The sequence below is a fragment of the Microcaecilia unicolor genome, chromosome 4, assembly GCF_901765095.1.
Source record: "Microcaecilia unicolor chromosome 4, aMicUni1.1, whole genome shotgun sequence".
NCBI lineage: Eukaryota > Metazoa > Chordata > Amphibia > Gymnophiona > Siphonopidae > Microcaecilia > Microcaecilia unicolor.
The window spans coordinates 211,628,857-211,642,669 of NC_044034.1; the positions used below are offsets into that span (position 1 = coordinate 211,628,857).

Sequence of the window (13,813 nt, forward strand, 5' to 3'; positions counted from 1 at the left end):
ATCCGCATGTTTTCACGTTGCATTAAAACCACCTCCAGAATTTGTAACTATGCAAACACTTTAAGAATTGCTCCCAAATTTGGGGGGGGGGGGGGGGGTCAGTGTGCTGATTAGAATCTCAAGCAGAGGGTTTTTAAGTTCTTATTTTTATTTCCTGGATGGACCCTGCAGGTCTTTTTGTGCCGTCATCTACTATGTTACTATCCACCTTATAATCGAAAGAGAAAAACGCCTAGATTTCGACCCAAATCGGGAGATAGACGTTTATCTCACAAAAACGAATAAATCGGTATAATCGAAAGCCGATTTTGGACGTTTTCAACTGCACTCCATCGCGGATGCGGACAAAGTTGATGGGGCGTGTCAGAGGTGTGGCGAAGGTGGAACTGGGGCGTGGTTATCGGCTGAGGAGAGATGTACGTGTTAGGGCGATAATCGAAAAAATTAAGGCGTTTTTAGCGGAAATTTAGGACACTTTTGTTGGACCCTTTTTTCACACGAACAGGTCCCAAAAAAGTGCTCTAAATGACCAGATGACCATCGGAGGGAATCGGGGATGACCTCCCCTGACTCCCCCAGTGGTCACTAACCCCCTCCCACCACAAAAAAATGATGTTTCACAACTTTTTATTTTCACCATCAAATGTCATACCCACCTCCCTGGCAGCAGTATGCAGGTCCCTGGAGCAGTTGTTAGGGGGTGCAGTGGACTTCAGGCAGGTGGACCAGGCCCATCCCCCCCTACCTGTTACAATTGTGCTGCTTAATGCTTATTAGTCGTCCAACCCCCCCCAAACCCACTGTACCCACATGTAGGTGCCCCCCTTCACCCCTTAGGGCTATAGTAATGGTGTAGACTTGTGGGCAGTGGGTTTTGAGGGGGATTTGGGGGGCTCAACGCACAAGGGAAGGGTGCTATGCACCTGGGAGCTCTTTTACCTTTTTTTTTTTTGTTTTTGTAAAAGTGCCCCCTAGGGTGCCCGGTTGGTGTCCTGGCATGTGAGGGGGACCAGTGCACTATGAATCCTGGCCCCTCCCACGAACAAATGCCTTGGATTTATTCGTTTTTGAGCTGGTTGCTTTCATTTTCCATTATCGCTGAAAGACAAAAACGCCCAGCTCACAAATTGTCGAATAAAACATGGACGTCTATTTTTTGCGAAAATACGGTTCGGTCCGCCCCTTCACGGACCCGTTCTCGGAGATAAACGCCCATGGAGAAAGACGTTTTCGTTTGATTATGCCCCTCTATGTATTTTTATTTCAATGTGTGGAAATAAAGACCAGTTAATTTATTGTGTCCTTTCTTTTTCCTCTTAAGGTTTGGATTTTACAAGTATATGAAGATGGATGAGGAAGAAGAGGACCTTCACAGAGGAGCCTTCCTTTTTTTGAACTCAGAAAGTAAGATGTACATTTTGGAGTAAGTTACATGGAGGGGCATTTTCGATATGATGTCTAAGTCCACTTTTGGACATTTTAAACAAAACATCCAAAATCCGAAGGTCATTTAAAAAGTCTATCTTTTTTTCTGAAAATACTGTTTTGAACAAGGTTTTGTGCTTTGGGCGTTTTGGTTTTTGGGCCATTGTCAAAAAAACAAACAAAAAAAAAACAAATAAGTGTAAAACGTAGAGATTCATGCCAATGGAATGTAGGAGTAGCCAGCATTTTTAGTAGACTGGTCCCCCAGACATCCCAGAAGAGCAGTGGGGCACCCTAGAGGGCACTTGCACTTCACAAAAATGCTCCCAGGTACACATCTCACCTTTGCTCCCTTATCTTGTCCCCTAAGCCCTCCAAAACCAACTACCCCCCCCCCCCCCCCACGCTGTACACTACTACAGTAGCCCTTATGGGTGAAGAGGGCATCTATATGTGGGTACAGTAGGTTTTTGGTGACTTTTGGAGGGGTCACAGTTTCCACCACAAGTGTGACAGGTAGAGGGAGATAGGGACCTGAGTAGGCTGTCATAGAGGCTGGTAAGTCATATTTTTATTCACATTTTTGGGGGGTGGCAGGGGTCTAGCTCAAAACGTCTTAGCTTTAGTCCTGGACGATTTTGTTCCATACGGCTGAAAAACATCCAAGTCTTAGGAATGTCCAGATCCGGCCCTTAACACGCCCCCGACATGCCCCTTTGCGATTTGGACGCACTGCAGAAGAACAGCATAGAAAAACGTCTGAAAAATAGGTTTCAAAAATACCGATTCGGACATTTTTGTGAGAAAAACATCCAAATGCTGTTTTATGCCACTTTTAGATGTTTTTCTGTTTCAAAACTGAGCCCCATAGAGGCATATTTTCAAAGCACTTAGCCTTCCAGAGTTCCATAGAAACATATGGAACTTTGGGAGGCTAAGTGCTTTGAAACTGAGCCCGATAGTAACATAGTAGATGACGGCAGATAAAGATCTGAATGGTCCATCCATTCTGCCCAACAGTCACATTCATTATCAAATCATGATGAAACCAATAATGAATGTGGTATAAGTTACGAATACGTGATCCTGATCTTTCTTTGACGTTTTTGGGACGTAGACCGTAGAAGTCCACTCAGCAGTGTCCTTACATCCCAACTACTGGAGCTGCTGTTGAATTCCTCTTCAGCCCATCCTGATCTGTCCTGCCATATATGGAACCATGGAAGTCTGCCCGGTTGTGGCATTCATTCTCCCGATATTCAAAACCATTTAACCAGCCAGGAATGGCACCTGGCCAGTTAAATGGCACTTAGCTGGCTATCCACCACTATTCAGCAGGAGATAGCCAGCTATCTCCTGTGGTGCTGAATATCCCCCGTCAGTGTCTAGCAGATAGCTGGTAGTAACCCACAATATAACTGCCTAGCTGGGAATGTTCAGTGCCAGTTAAACAAACAAATGTGGCTGCGTTAATAGTTAATAGTATATCTTTGACCAATTTGAACTTAACTAGCCAGCACTAACTCCTGCGGTTTGAATTTCGGGCCCACTGTTTCTGGTTTCACCTCAGTTTTTTTTTCTTGAGCATCGCAGTGCTCTAAAGCAGCAAAAGAGTAATGTAAGTTCAACAATTGTGTGGGTGGATGTCAATAGTTTACATAAATGCAAAATTGTTTATATGTCCAGTTGGTTTTTAAAATCTCAGTAAAAAATTATGATGGTAATTCTATAGCGGCATTTTGGCACCATGATGCTGTTATAAAATTCTAGTATAAGTCACAGTGGCCATTTTGATGAAGGAACTGTGATAGGCAGGAGCAAGTGAGCATCACTCCTGTCCATATGACCCCCCCCCCCCTCACCAATATCACTGGGCAGGGGCAGCGCAAGGCAGAGATGAGATGCCGCCGCCACCCCTGTCCGGTCTGGCATCTCCTCCCTTCCCTCCTCAACCTTTTTTTCCTGTGTTTACCTTATTTTATACTTTTCCAAAAAGCTCCCCATAGGCTGCCCTGCCATGGTGCAGCCAGCACCGGCCTCTTCTCTCTACTGCTTCCCACCTCTGAGGAAACAGGAAGTTACGCAAAGTGGCAGGTTTCAGTAGGCAGAAGAGACTGGTGCCGGCGGCAGGGCAGCCTATGGGAATCGCTGCCGCTCTTTGGAAAAGAAAAAAATAAGATAAATGTAGGAAGAGGGTTGAGGAGGAAAGGGGAGAGTGCCGTCTGAGGCCCTCGCTTCAGTTGGCCTAATGGTAGGACCGCCACTGTCTCTGGGGATAGAAACGGTAGGCCAAGGGGCCTACAGGGGAGGGGGGGCTGCTCTGGGCCTTACTGAATTCAGGGGGGAAGGAGAAGGAGGGGGGAGAGGAATCTGGGGAAGGAAGGCGGAATCAGAGGGATGAAGGAACCTACTTCTACTTATGTGGGAGTAATTTTATTAAAAGATGCATATAAAAATTCCGCAAAGTGTGCCTGGTTTATGTCTGTTTTATAAAGGCAATGCAGTCACCTATGTGCCTTTGTATAATAGACTCTCAGAACTATCCAAAATAGTGCACAAATGCTCCTACACAAATATACACCTACTGTGAGGCAGTTGCATTTATATGCATGCACTATGCATGTACACAGATATTTTTTTATAATGTTCATGCTTACTTTGCAACTTCACCCTAATTCCACACAAATGTTGCCCTTGGGGATGCCTGTGCCTGCATTGCATAAGTGTGCTCTTGTTGGCAAGAGTTAAACAAGAAAGCGAAAAAATCCTTCAGCAAAATCCACTACGAATGCACAACTATATAGCTGAAGGGACTTCTAATCAATCTTCTTGTATAATGTTTTAAAGCAAATTATTACTTCCCAAAAATAGGAGGAAAAAGACCTCAAAAGTCTCTGCCTAGACTCCATTTATAGGGCTTAGTGTCAGGCGTAATCGACTCAGTATCAAATCATTGGTCATAAAAAGCCTTCTTATTTTTGTTGTGCACACCATAACCTTATCCTTCTATATAGTCCATTTGCAAAAAAAGCAAAAACCACACCATTATTCAGAAGACAGCAGCTTGAATGAGAACACCACCAAAAGTACACAAGAGCAAGCATGTTGTTGTGAAAATAATTATGGGAGCACCTTAAAGTTGGATCCCCTGAGGAAACGTTTGTAAAGTGAAACGGAGATCCTCGTCGGAAGGGTGCATCTATATTAAGTGCTTGCTTCTTGGTTTTTAAAAATTGACAATATAGAAGGATAAGGTTATGGTGTGCATGATAAAAATAAAAAGTCAACATCAGGAGGTTTTTTTATGACCAATGATTTGACACGGCGTTGATTACGCCTGACGTGGCACTGTTTACTAAGCCACGCTGTAAGCGCACTAACATTTTTAGTGCATGCTAACACTAGAGACACCCATAGGAATATATGAGTGTCTCTAGCATTAGCGCACGCTAAAAATGCTAGCGCACCTTAGTAAACATGGACCTAAGCTCTATAAGTGGTGTATAGGCAGAGATTTCTGAGGTTTTCTTCCTCCTATTTTTGGGAAGTAATAATTTGCTTTAACACACTATACAAGAAGATTACTTAGAAGTCCCTTCAGCTGTATAGTTGTATGCTCTTGTACACGTATATTGTACATATATATTTAACCATGCATTATTTACTAGCCATTTTTACATGTGAAACATTCTTTACCAGTGATTCTTTTGTAGAAAAAAAGGTGCCGGTACTCATTATGGGCGGGGTCACCACATATGGCTCCACCCCTATGATAGCCACACCTGCATTAGCCACACCCCTTATACCAGCTATGGCGCATATAAACAGACATCATTGAAAATATTATACTAGTATAGGAGAACAAAATAACGTGATTTTTTTTATTATAAATAATTTCTATAAGCTGTTACAGCTCCAGTATACCCAGTGCAAAATAAGACAGCAGATGTAAGTTCTCAAATTGGACATATTTCAAACACTAAAATGAAAATAAAATGATTTTTTTCTACCTTTGTTATCTGGTGACTTTGTTTTTCTGATCATGCTGGCCGAGTATCTGATTCTGCTGCTGCTATCTGTCCTCTTAACTCCGTTTCCAGGGCTTGCTTTCCATTTATTTCTTTACTTTCCTCCTTTCTTCTTTATTTCTTGCTCTAAGTATAAGCTGGGTCCTCCGCAGACAGTGGATCCAGCTTCTTCCTATTTTCTCCATCCATGTGCAGTTTTTCTCCTCTCTTCCTTTTCCCTCATTTCATCTCCTTCATCTCTCTTCTCTCCCCTCTATGTCCAGCAATTTCTCCTCTCTCCCTGAGCCCTGCCCTCCCATCCATAACCATCCATGCCCATCTGTCCCCTGCCCCCTCCATTCATTCCTATCCAGCAATTCCCCTCTCTCCCTGAGCCCTGCCCTCCCATCCATGCCCATCCATGCTCCTCTGTCCCCTGCCCCCTCCATTCATCCCTATAAAGCAATTGCCCTCTCTCCCTGAGCTCTGCCCTCCCATCCATGCTCCTCTGTCCCCTGCCCCCTCCATTCATCCCTATCCAACAATTCCCTTCTCTCCCTGAGCCCTGCCATCCATATCCAGGTGGTCCTCTCTCCCTTGCCCTCCCGCTTCCATGCCCAACTGCCTGCCTGCCTGCCCGCCCTGGCGCCCTCTTCTCCCCTCAAGGGCGGGACACTGAGAATGAACGAATAAGGAAGCTTCTGCTAGAGACGTCGGGACTCGGGAGGGGAGCGCTTTCAGTGACGCTGCTGCCCATGCGGTCGGACTCGGACGGAGGTTAGGTAAATTTAAAATAAAAGAAAAAGGATCCTTGGGGGGAGAAGAGGGCGCCAGGACGGGCAGATAAGTGGTGGTAAGCATGGCGCGGCGGCGCCCTCCAGAGATTGGCACCCCTGCCATGCTTACCTTGCTTACCGTGTCGGACCGGCCCTGCGTCTCCAGCACACCACGCCCCTGGGGGACTGAGAGGAAGTGCAGGGCAAAAAAAAGATGCCGGTGCGCCGTACCATTGCGTACCGGCACAAAAAAAGCACTGTTCTTTACACATGGAAATTGCTTTTAAAAATTGCTTCTTTCAAGAATGCTTAAATTATTACTGAGAAAAATAACACATTTACTTGTAATTGCAGATTTTCTAGAAGAGGAGGACATTGCAGACAGCCCTGGCCCATCAGAAAGTCCACCTCTAGGGAAAGAAAAAAGTTCCCCTTTCCTCCCAAACCAGCATGTTTTTACTAGAACACATGAGAAAGAGGAACTTCTTGATGGAAAGGGTTATGCGGATGATGTGGTTGACTATGTCTTCCATCGTAAACACAGACAGTTAATTGATAACACTTTTGAAAGGCAGCAGGTAACCAAGGAGACATATAATCCAGGAGAGATCTCCATGGCAACATCTGAAAGTCTTCGTGGTGATGAAAATGCAGATTTCAATCAGCAAGTGACCATTGTACATAGCCGGTCCTTGTCTTGGATTTCAAAAGACCAAGAAAATCAGAATCAAAAGGGAATGACATCAGTGACCAAACATAACCGAAGCACCTCCTTAAACCTCCAACCTCATATCTCCATCCCTATCTTTATCAACAAGATGAAGCAAGCCTCAAACAAATCAGCCGTGCCAAAAGGGGAAAAGAAGTCTGGGAAGGAAACTAAAAAGTTGCAGAATAAAGTTTACGTGACTCGACTCCAGCCAGGAAGGAAAAAGGTGCAGAAACAAGAAGCCATGTTTCCTGGAATGTTTCTCTATCCAAAACAACTGAGAAGGACACACCAGAGCTCCAAATTTCCTGCACGCCATCCACCCCTCTCTGATAAGTTAAAAATTACTAATATTTATGATGTTGGCAACACCAGGGCATCCTGGCTAATCAGCAGTGCATCCAGGGAGAAAGCTGCATTGAAGCACAAGAGCGCAGCAATAGAGAGAGGGGGCCGTAGAATGCGGAATCGATCTCTTGAGCCCATAGAACCGGGACAAAGGGGAAAAAGATCGCACACCAATATACTGACATCAAGAACTGACCCTTTGAGTAAGGAAGTTCCAGAGCTGTCAACTACTCCACAGGTGAAGATCCCACTTGACTACAATTCATCTGAGATTGCTCTCTCAGAGGGAATGCAAGTGACCTCTTTCTTGAAGATGTCAGAGGTCACTGAATCCCAGCAGGAAGAAGAGGAGGGCCAAGCAAAGGTGGTGGCGGAGGAGCTGTCTGATTACAGTTATGAGGACACCGAGCTGCGCCAAAACTGGCTGGAGGACTCCATCAACTGGCAAAGGACCTTCAGTGTCAGCTCAGTGGATTTTGAACTGCTGCGCTCTGACTGGAATGACCTGAGGTGCAATGTGTCAGGGAACCTACAGCTCAGTGAGAGTGAAGCTGTGGATGTAGTTGCACAGTACATGGAGAAACTCAATGAGAAAAATGGGGGGTAAAAAAGGTTTCTTTTTTTATTTGATATTTCTTTTTCCTAGATGTGTAATTGCGACTTAATGATCCAAGTGCTTGTTTTACTAACCCCTAGGTAAAACAAAGGGACCCGTTTACTAAGCTGTGATAAAAAGTGGCCCATGGTAGTGTGGGCCCTTAGATTTGCCGCGCACTGAGGCCACTTTTTACCATGGCTGTAGAGAACCTTTTTTTTTCAGTGAAGGTAGTAAATGGCCATGTGCTAATAAAAACATTGGCGATGGCCATGTACTGCCTGAGCCCTTACTGCCTCCTATTTAGAAGGCAGTTAAGGCTCACGCACTATTCATGCAGTAATCAGGCGGCACAGCAATGGCCGTATGCTGCCTGTTACCGCTGGGCACGACCCTGTGCTAGAAAATAAAATTTATTTGCTGGGTGCGGGTAACAGAGGGGCTCATTTTCAAAGCACTTAGACTTACAAAGTTCCATAGTAACCTATGGAGCTTTGTAAGTCTAAGTGCTTTGAAAATAACGCCTTTGCAAAAGTGTGCCTAAAACAGAACTACCGTTGGGCACGCCCGGCGGTAGTGCTGTTTTCCTGCGCGGTAGCTTTACCGCCCTTTAGTAAAAAGAGCCCCAAAGAGAGGAAATGTAAACAGGATACAGTGGTCTTACATCAGTTGACCAGTGCTCTGTCCAGTGCCTCAGTCAGTTACCCACTTCTGAATTAATAGAGTTAATCGGTGAAATCCATAGAAATGCCATGCTTCTTTGGTATGGCAGCAACAAAACCAACAACCATCACCTGACAGTACTTCTCTTGCTAGAGTGAGAAAAAAAATTAGTCCTTTTGTGTATTCACACTTGCGCATATACTAGGGAGGTGGCAAAGCAGCAGATCAGAAGAAAATCTTACATTTAAAAGGATTTTGTTCACTACAATAGATAAAAGAACCAGATGCCTGACATAGGCTGTGTTTCACCCTTTGCAGGGCTACATCAGGACCAAGAAACTGTTAATACATAAAATTACATAAAGGGCTTCTATTCCCCAGTGACCTACACAGTTCCATGTGGCTCACATAATCATAAAAGATTCCAGAACAAACATCAATAGAACTTGATCTAAATGCAAATTATTTCACATATCCTATATAATAATTTGCACCTCCAGCATTCTACGTCTGGATGCCTGGGTTCGTAATATCCATTCCCACTCATTGCCCCGCCCTCGCGTCAAAGCGTAATGATGTCAGAGGGTGGAACAATGAGGGGGACGGGAACACTGGAGGCGAGATGATGTCAGGAGGAGAGAATCGTGGGACATCGAGGGGAGGGAGGGGGGAAGGGGAGGGCAGGGCAGAGGAGAATTGATGGACATGGATGGGATGGGAGGACAGTCATAGGTGCCCAGTATAAGAGGCTACCGTGACCTTCCCCTGGCTGCTGCCCCCCCCCCCCAAACGCAGGGCTACCTGGCGCTGCAGCCAGGCAGCTCTCGGACAGTCCCTTCGCTCCTTCCCGCCCTCAGCTCCCGATCGACAGCCCTCCTCTCTGTTCCTCCCCCCCTTGCACGTGTTTAACCCTTTTACTTTCAGGTGCAGCGACAGCAGTGAAGAGGTCAACACAGCGGGCTCGCTTCTCCCTTCCCTCACACAGTGTCCCGCCTTCTGTGATGATGCATTTCCTGTTTCCGCGAGCGCAGGACACTGTGTGAGGGAAGGGAGATGCTGTGTTGTCCTCTTTGCTGCGCCTGAAAGTAAAAGGGTTAAAAGCGGGGGGGGGGGGGGGGGGGAGGAACAGAGAGGAGGGCTGTCAGAGAGCTGAGGAAGGGCAGGGAGAATCGCTGGACATGGATGGGAGCGCAGGGGGAGAGAAGAGATGGCTGGAATTGGAGAGGAGGGCAGGGGGAGAAGAGATTGCTGGACAGGAGAGGAGGGAAGGGCAAGGGGAGAGAAGAGATCGCAGGACAGGAGGGGAGGGCAGGGGAGAGAGGAGAATTGCTGGACATGGATGGATGGAGGGGGCAGGGGAGAGAGCAAATTTGCTGGAATTGGATGGATGGAGGAGAGGGCAGGGGAGAATGGAGAGTTGCTGGATATGGATGGATGGAGGAGAGGGCAGGGGAGAATGGAGAGTTGCTGGACATGGATGTATGGAGGGGAGAGAGGAGAATTGCTGAACATGGATGGATGAATGGAGGGGGCAGGGGAGAGAGAAAATTTGCTGGATATGGGTGGATGGAGGAGAGGGCAGGGGAGAATGGAGAGTTGCTGGACATGGATGGATGGAGGGGAGGGAAGTCAGGAAGGAGATGTACATGGATGGAGGGGAGGGAAGAGAGGAGAAATGCTGGACATGGATGGAGTCTGTGTACTCTTTATCTTTTAAAAAATACTATAAATAAAAATCACAAAAAAAGAAAGATTAAAACAAAAAAAAACATAGATAAAATAATCCGTATCTCATACCCCTGGAGCATATTACTCATTATACACCCTTCCCAATTATTACTTATCATGACAGAACATTTCTCCTAACAGTTCCCTTAAAAACATAATCGCCATTACATGATAACCTTGCTAGTGCCCGTTTCATTTGTGTGAGAAACGGGCCTTTTTTACCAGTTTCACATATTTCTCAAACAGAACAGCCTAGTATCAACTCATAAAAAACAAGTGCACCCACCTTAGCAGCTGGCTTAATGACAATATTCTCATCATTACATTTTGTGTTAATTGCATTTCTTTCTTCTTTTGACATGTTATAGTACACTCTACACTTTCTGTTTTCCTCTAATTTCATTAAGTCATTAAGAACAAATGTTTCATACGTCTGTATTAGGGGATGGGTGACATCAGGCGGTTGCCACTTGCTATCGCTCTTGACAATGGACATACCTATATTACTAGCTGTATTCTTTGAAAATTAGTCAATAATTTTCAATTTCCTAACAAATTTGAAAAGGTCCACCCGATCATTAAAAGTGTACGATGGAGTAGGGATAAAAGAAAGACCTTTGTTAATTTATTTATGCATTTTATCCCACATTTTCCCACCTATTGGTAGGTTCAGTGTGGCTTACATGATTCTGGAGTAAATTGTTAGATTATATAGAACGAGGTTAAAGTTTATAAGGAACAATAGATTTGTAGCAGTTTGTATAGAACTAGGTTATACTTTGTTTAGCTCATGAGATTAGCAGATGTCTTGATCATGACAGGTTTATGGGTTTATGTTTGTTTCAGGTAAGCACGTTGAGTGTTTGAGTTGCATTGGGTGACAGATGCTTTGTTCCGTTTCTGTTCATTGTCATATTTTTGTGTTGTAATTCGGTATTCTGAGTGGTTAAGTTGGTTCAGTGGAGATGAATTTTGTGAAAAGTGGGTTTTTAAATGTTTTCGGAAGATTTTTAAAGAGTTTTCGGTCTTTTGGTAATAATGTTCCAAAGTTTGGTGCAGACTTAGGAGAAGCTGGAAGTGTATGTTGATTTGTATTTAAGGCCTTTACATCTAGAGAAGTGGAGGGTTAGGTAGGATCTCACTGTTTTATTTGTGTTCTGGATTGGTAGGTCTATTAGATTGATCATGTAGCCCGGTGATAGGCCGAAAATTATTCTGTATGCCAGAGAACATATCTTGTAGGATATGAGTGTCTTGATCGGTAACCAATGTAGTTTTTGGAGAAGGGATTTATTTATTTATTTATTGTATTTGTAGCTTACATTTTCCCACCAATTTGCAGGCTCAATGTGGCTTACATTACACCGTAATGGCGATCACCATTTCTGGATGGAGAATTACAGGTTGTATTCCATTAAAGCAGATAAATGGTACAATAGAAAACAGAGGTATTGCATTGAAGTTCATGAATGAATTATAGAGTCAGTTAGATAATCAAATATAAAAGTTCCTGAATGAGTTATAAACTAAGTTATATAATCAATTATAGAAAGTTCATGTCCGGCATGAGAAACACAGTTCGATCCAGCGTAACAGCTAAAGTGGTAGTGTGTATTGTGTAACTTTATGAGTGACATCGAAGGTTATAATCTGATGTAAAGAGTTTGTTTTCATCTAGTTCATGTGGCGACTAATTATCTCTTGTTTAGGATTGGTCATTTTGGTATGCCTTCTTGAACAGGTTGGTTTTCAGTAGTTTTCGGAAGATTGTTAGGTCGTGCTTTGTTTTTATGGCCTTTGGTAGCGCGTTCCATATTTGTGTGCTTATATAAGAGAAGCTGGCTGCGTATGTGGATTTATATTTAAGTCCTGTGCAGCTGGGGTAGTAAAGATTTAAGAATGTGCGTGATGATCTTTTTGTGTTTCCAGTTGGCAGGTCTATGAGGTCTGACATATAGGTCGGGGCTTCACCATGCACGATTTTGTGGACTAGGGTGCAGACTTTGAACGCAATTCGTTCTTTTAGTGGCAACCAGTGTAGTTTTTCTCTTTAGGGTTTGGCGCTTTCGTATTTCGTTTTTCCAAGTATGAGTCTGGCTGCTGTGTTTTGGGCAGTTTGGAGTTTCTTGATGATTTGTTCTTTGCATCCGGCATAGATGGCATTACAGTAGTCTAAGTTGCATAGTACCATTGATTGTACCAGGCTACGAAATATATCCCTTGGGAAGAAAGGTTTTATTCTTTTGAGTTTCCACATTGAGTGGAACATTTTCTTTGCTGTATTTTTCGCATGGCTTTCGAGCGTGAGAATCGGGTTTTCCCGAAAATGAGTCTGGCTGCTGTATTTTATGCTGTTTGTAATTTCTTCAAGATTTGATCTTTGCATCCTGCATAGATTCCATTGCAATAATCCACATGGACGAGAACCATGGTTTGGATCATATTGCGGAATACATCTCTTGGGAAGTATTGTTTTAAGCGTTTGAGTTTCCACATTATGTGGAACATTTTATTTGTAGCGGCCTTAGCCTAGTTTTCAAGTGATAGTTCACGGTCTGTGGTGATGTCTAATATTTTCAGGTTGTCTGTGATTGGGAGAGATGAGCCCAAGGCATTGATGGTTGTGAAATGTTTAGTATTGTGCGGAGATGAGAGTATGAGGCAGTGTATTTTTTTCCTGTTTAGTTTCAGCTTGAAGGCTGATGCCCATGATTCCATAATGTTCATGCTGTTTGTGATTTCAGAGGTGATTTCTAATGGGTTATTTTTGAAAGAGATATAGATTGTAACATTGTCAGCATATATGAAAGAATTGAAGCCTTGTTTGGATAGGGACCTGGCTAGTGGGATCATCATTAGGTTGAGTAATATAGGTAGAGTGGTGAGCCCATGTGGAACTCCACATTCCGTTTTCCAAGGTGGTGAGATTGCTGAATTTGACTTTACTTGGTAAGACCTAGTGGTCAGGAATCCCTTAACCCATGTGAGTATCTTCCCTCCAATTCTTAAATTATCGAGTATTCGTAGTAGAATTTGGTGGTCCACCATGTCAAATGCACTCAACATGTCAAATTGGAATAGGAGAATGTTTTTGCCTATTGAGGTTTCATGTTTGAATTTGGCCAGAAGTGTGATTAGCACTGTTTTAGTCTGAAGCCTGATTGGGATTTGTGTAATATGGAGAATTTATGGATGTATTCTGTTAGTTGTTTTGCCACTACCAGGCTTATTTTCTAAAGAGAAGGGCGCCCATCTTTCAACACAAATCTCAAGATGGGCGTCCTTCTCACATGGTCGCCCAAATCGGCATAATCGAAAGCCGATTTTGGGCGTCCTCAACTGCTTTCCGTCGCGGGGACGACCAAAGTTCCCGGGGGCATGTCGGAGGCGTAGCAAAGGCAGGACTGGGGCGTGCCTAACACATGGGCGTCCTCAACTGATAATGGAAAAAAGAAGGGCGTCCCTGACGAGCACTAGGACGACTTTACCTGGTCCTTTTTTTCTTATGACCAAGCCACAAGAATGTGCCCTAAATGACCAGATGACCACCGGAGGGAATCGG

At 44.2% G+C, this 13,813-nt stretch overlaps 1 protein-coding gene across 1 annotated transcript in view; it reads left to right on the forward strand.

Moving 5' to 3' along the window:
• B4GALNT4 (beta-1,4-N-acetyl-galactosaminyltransferase 4) overlaps positions 1-13,813 on the forward strand; it is a 577,155-nt gene that overhangs the window by 475,879 nt on the left and 87,463 nt on the right. The window contains exons 15-16 of the mRNA XM_030202455.1: positions 1,322-1,404; positions 6,563-7,868. Of these exons, the coding sequence (XP_030058315.1) occupies positions 1,322-1,404; positions 6,563-7,868 (1,389 nt within the window). The remainder of the gene's footprint in view (positions 1-1,321; positions 1,405-6,562; positions 7,869-13,813) is intronic.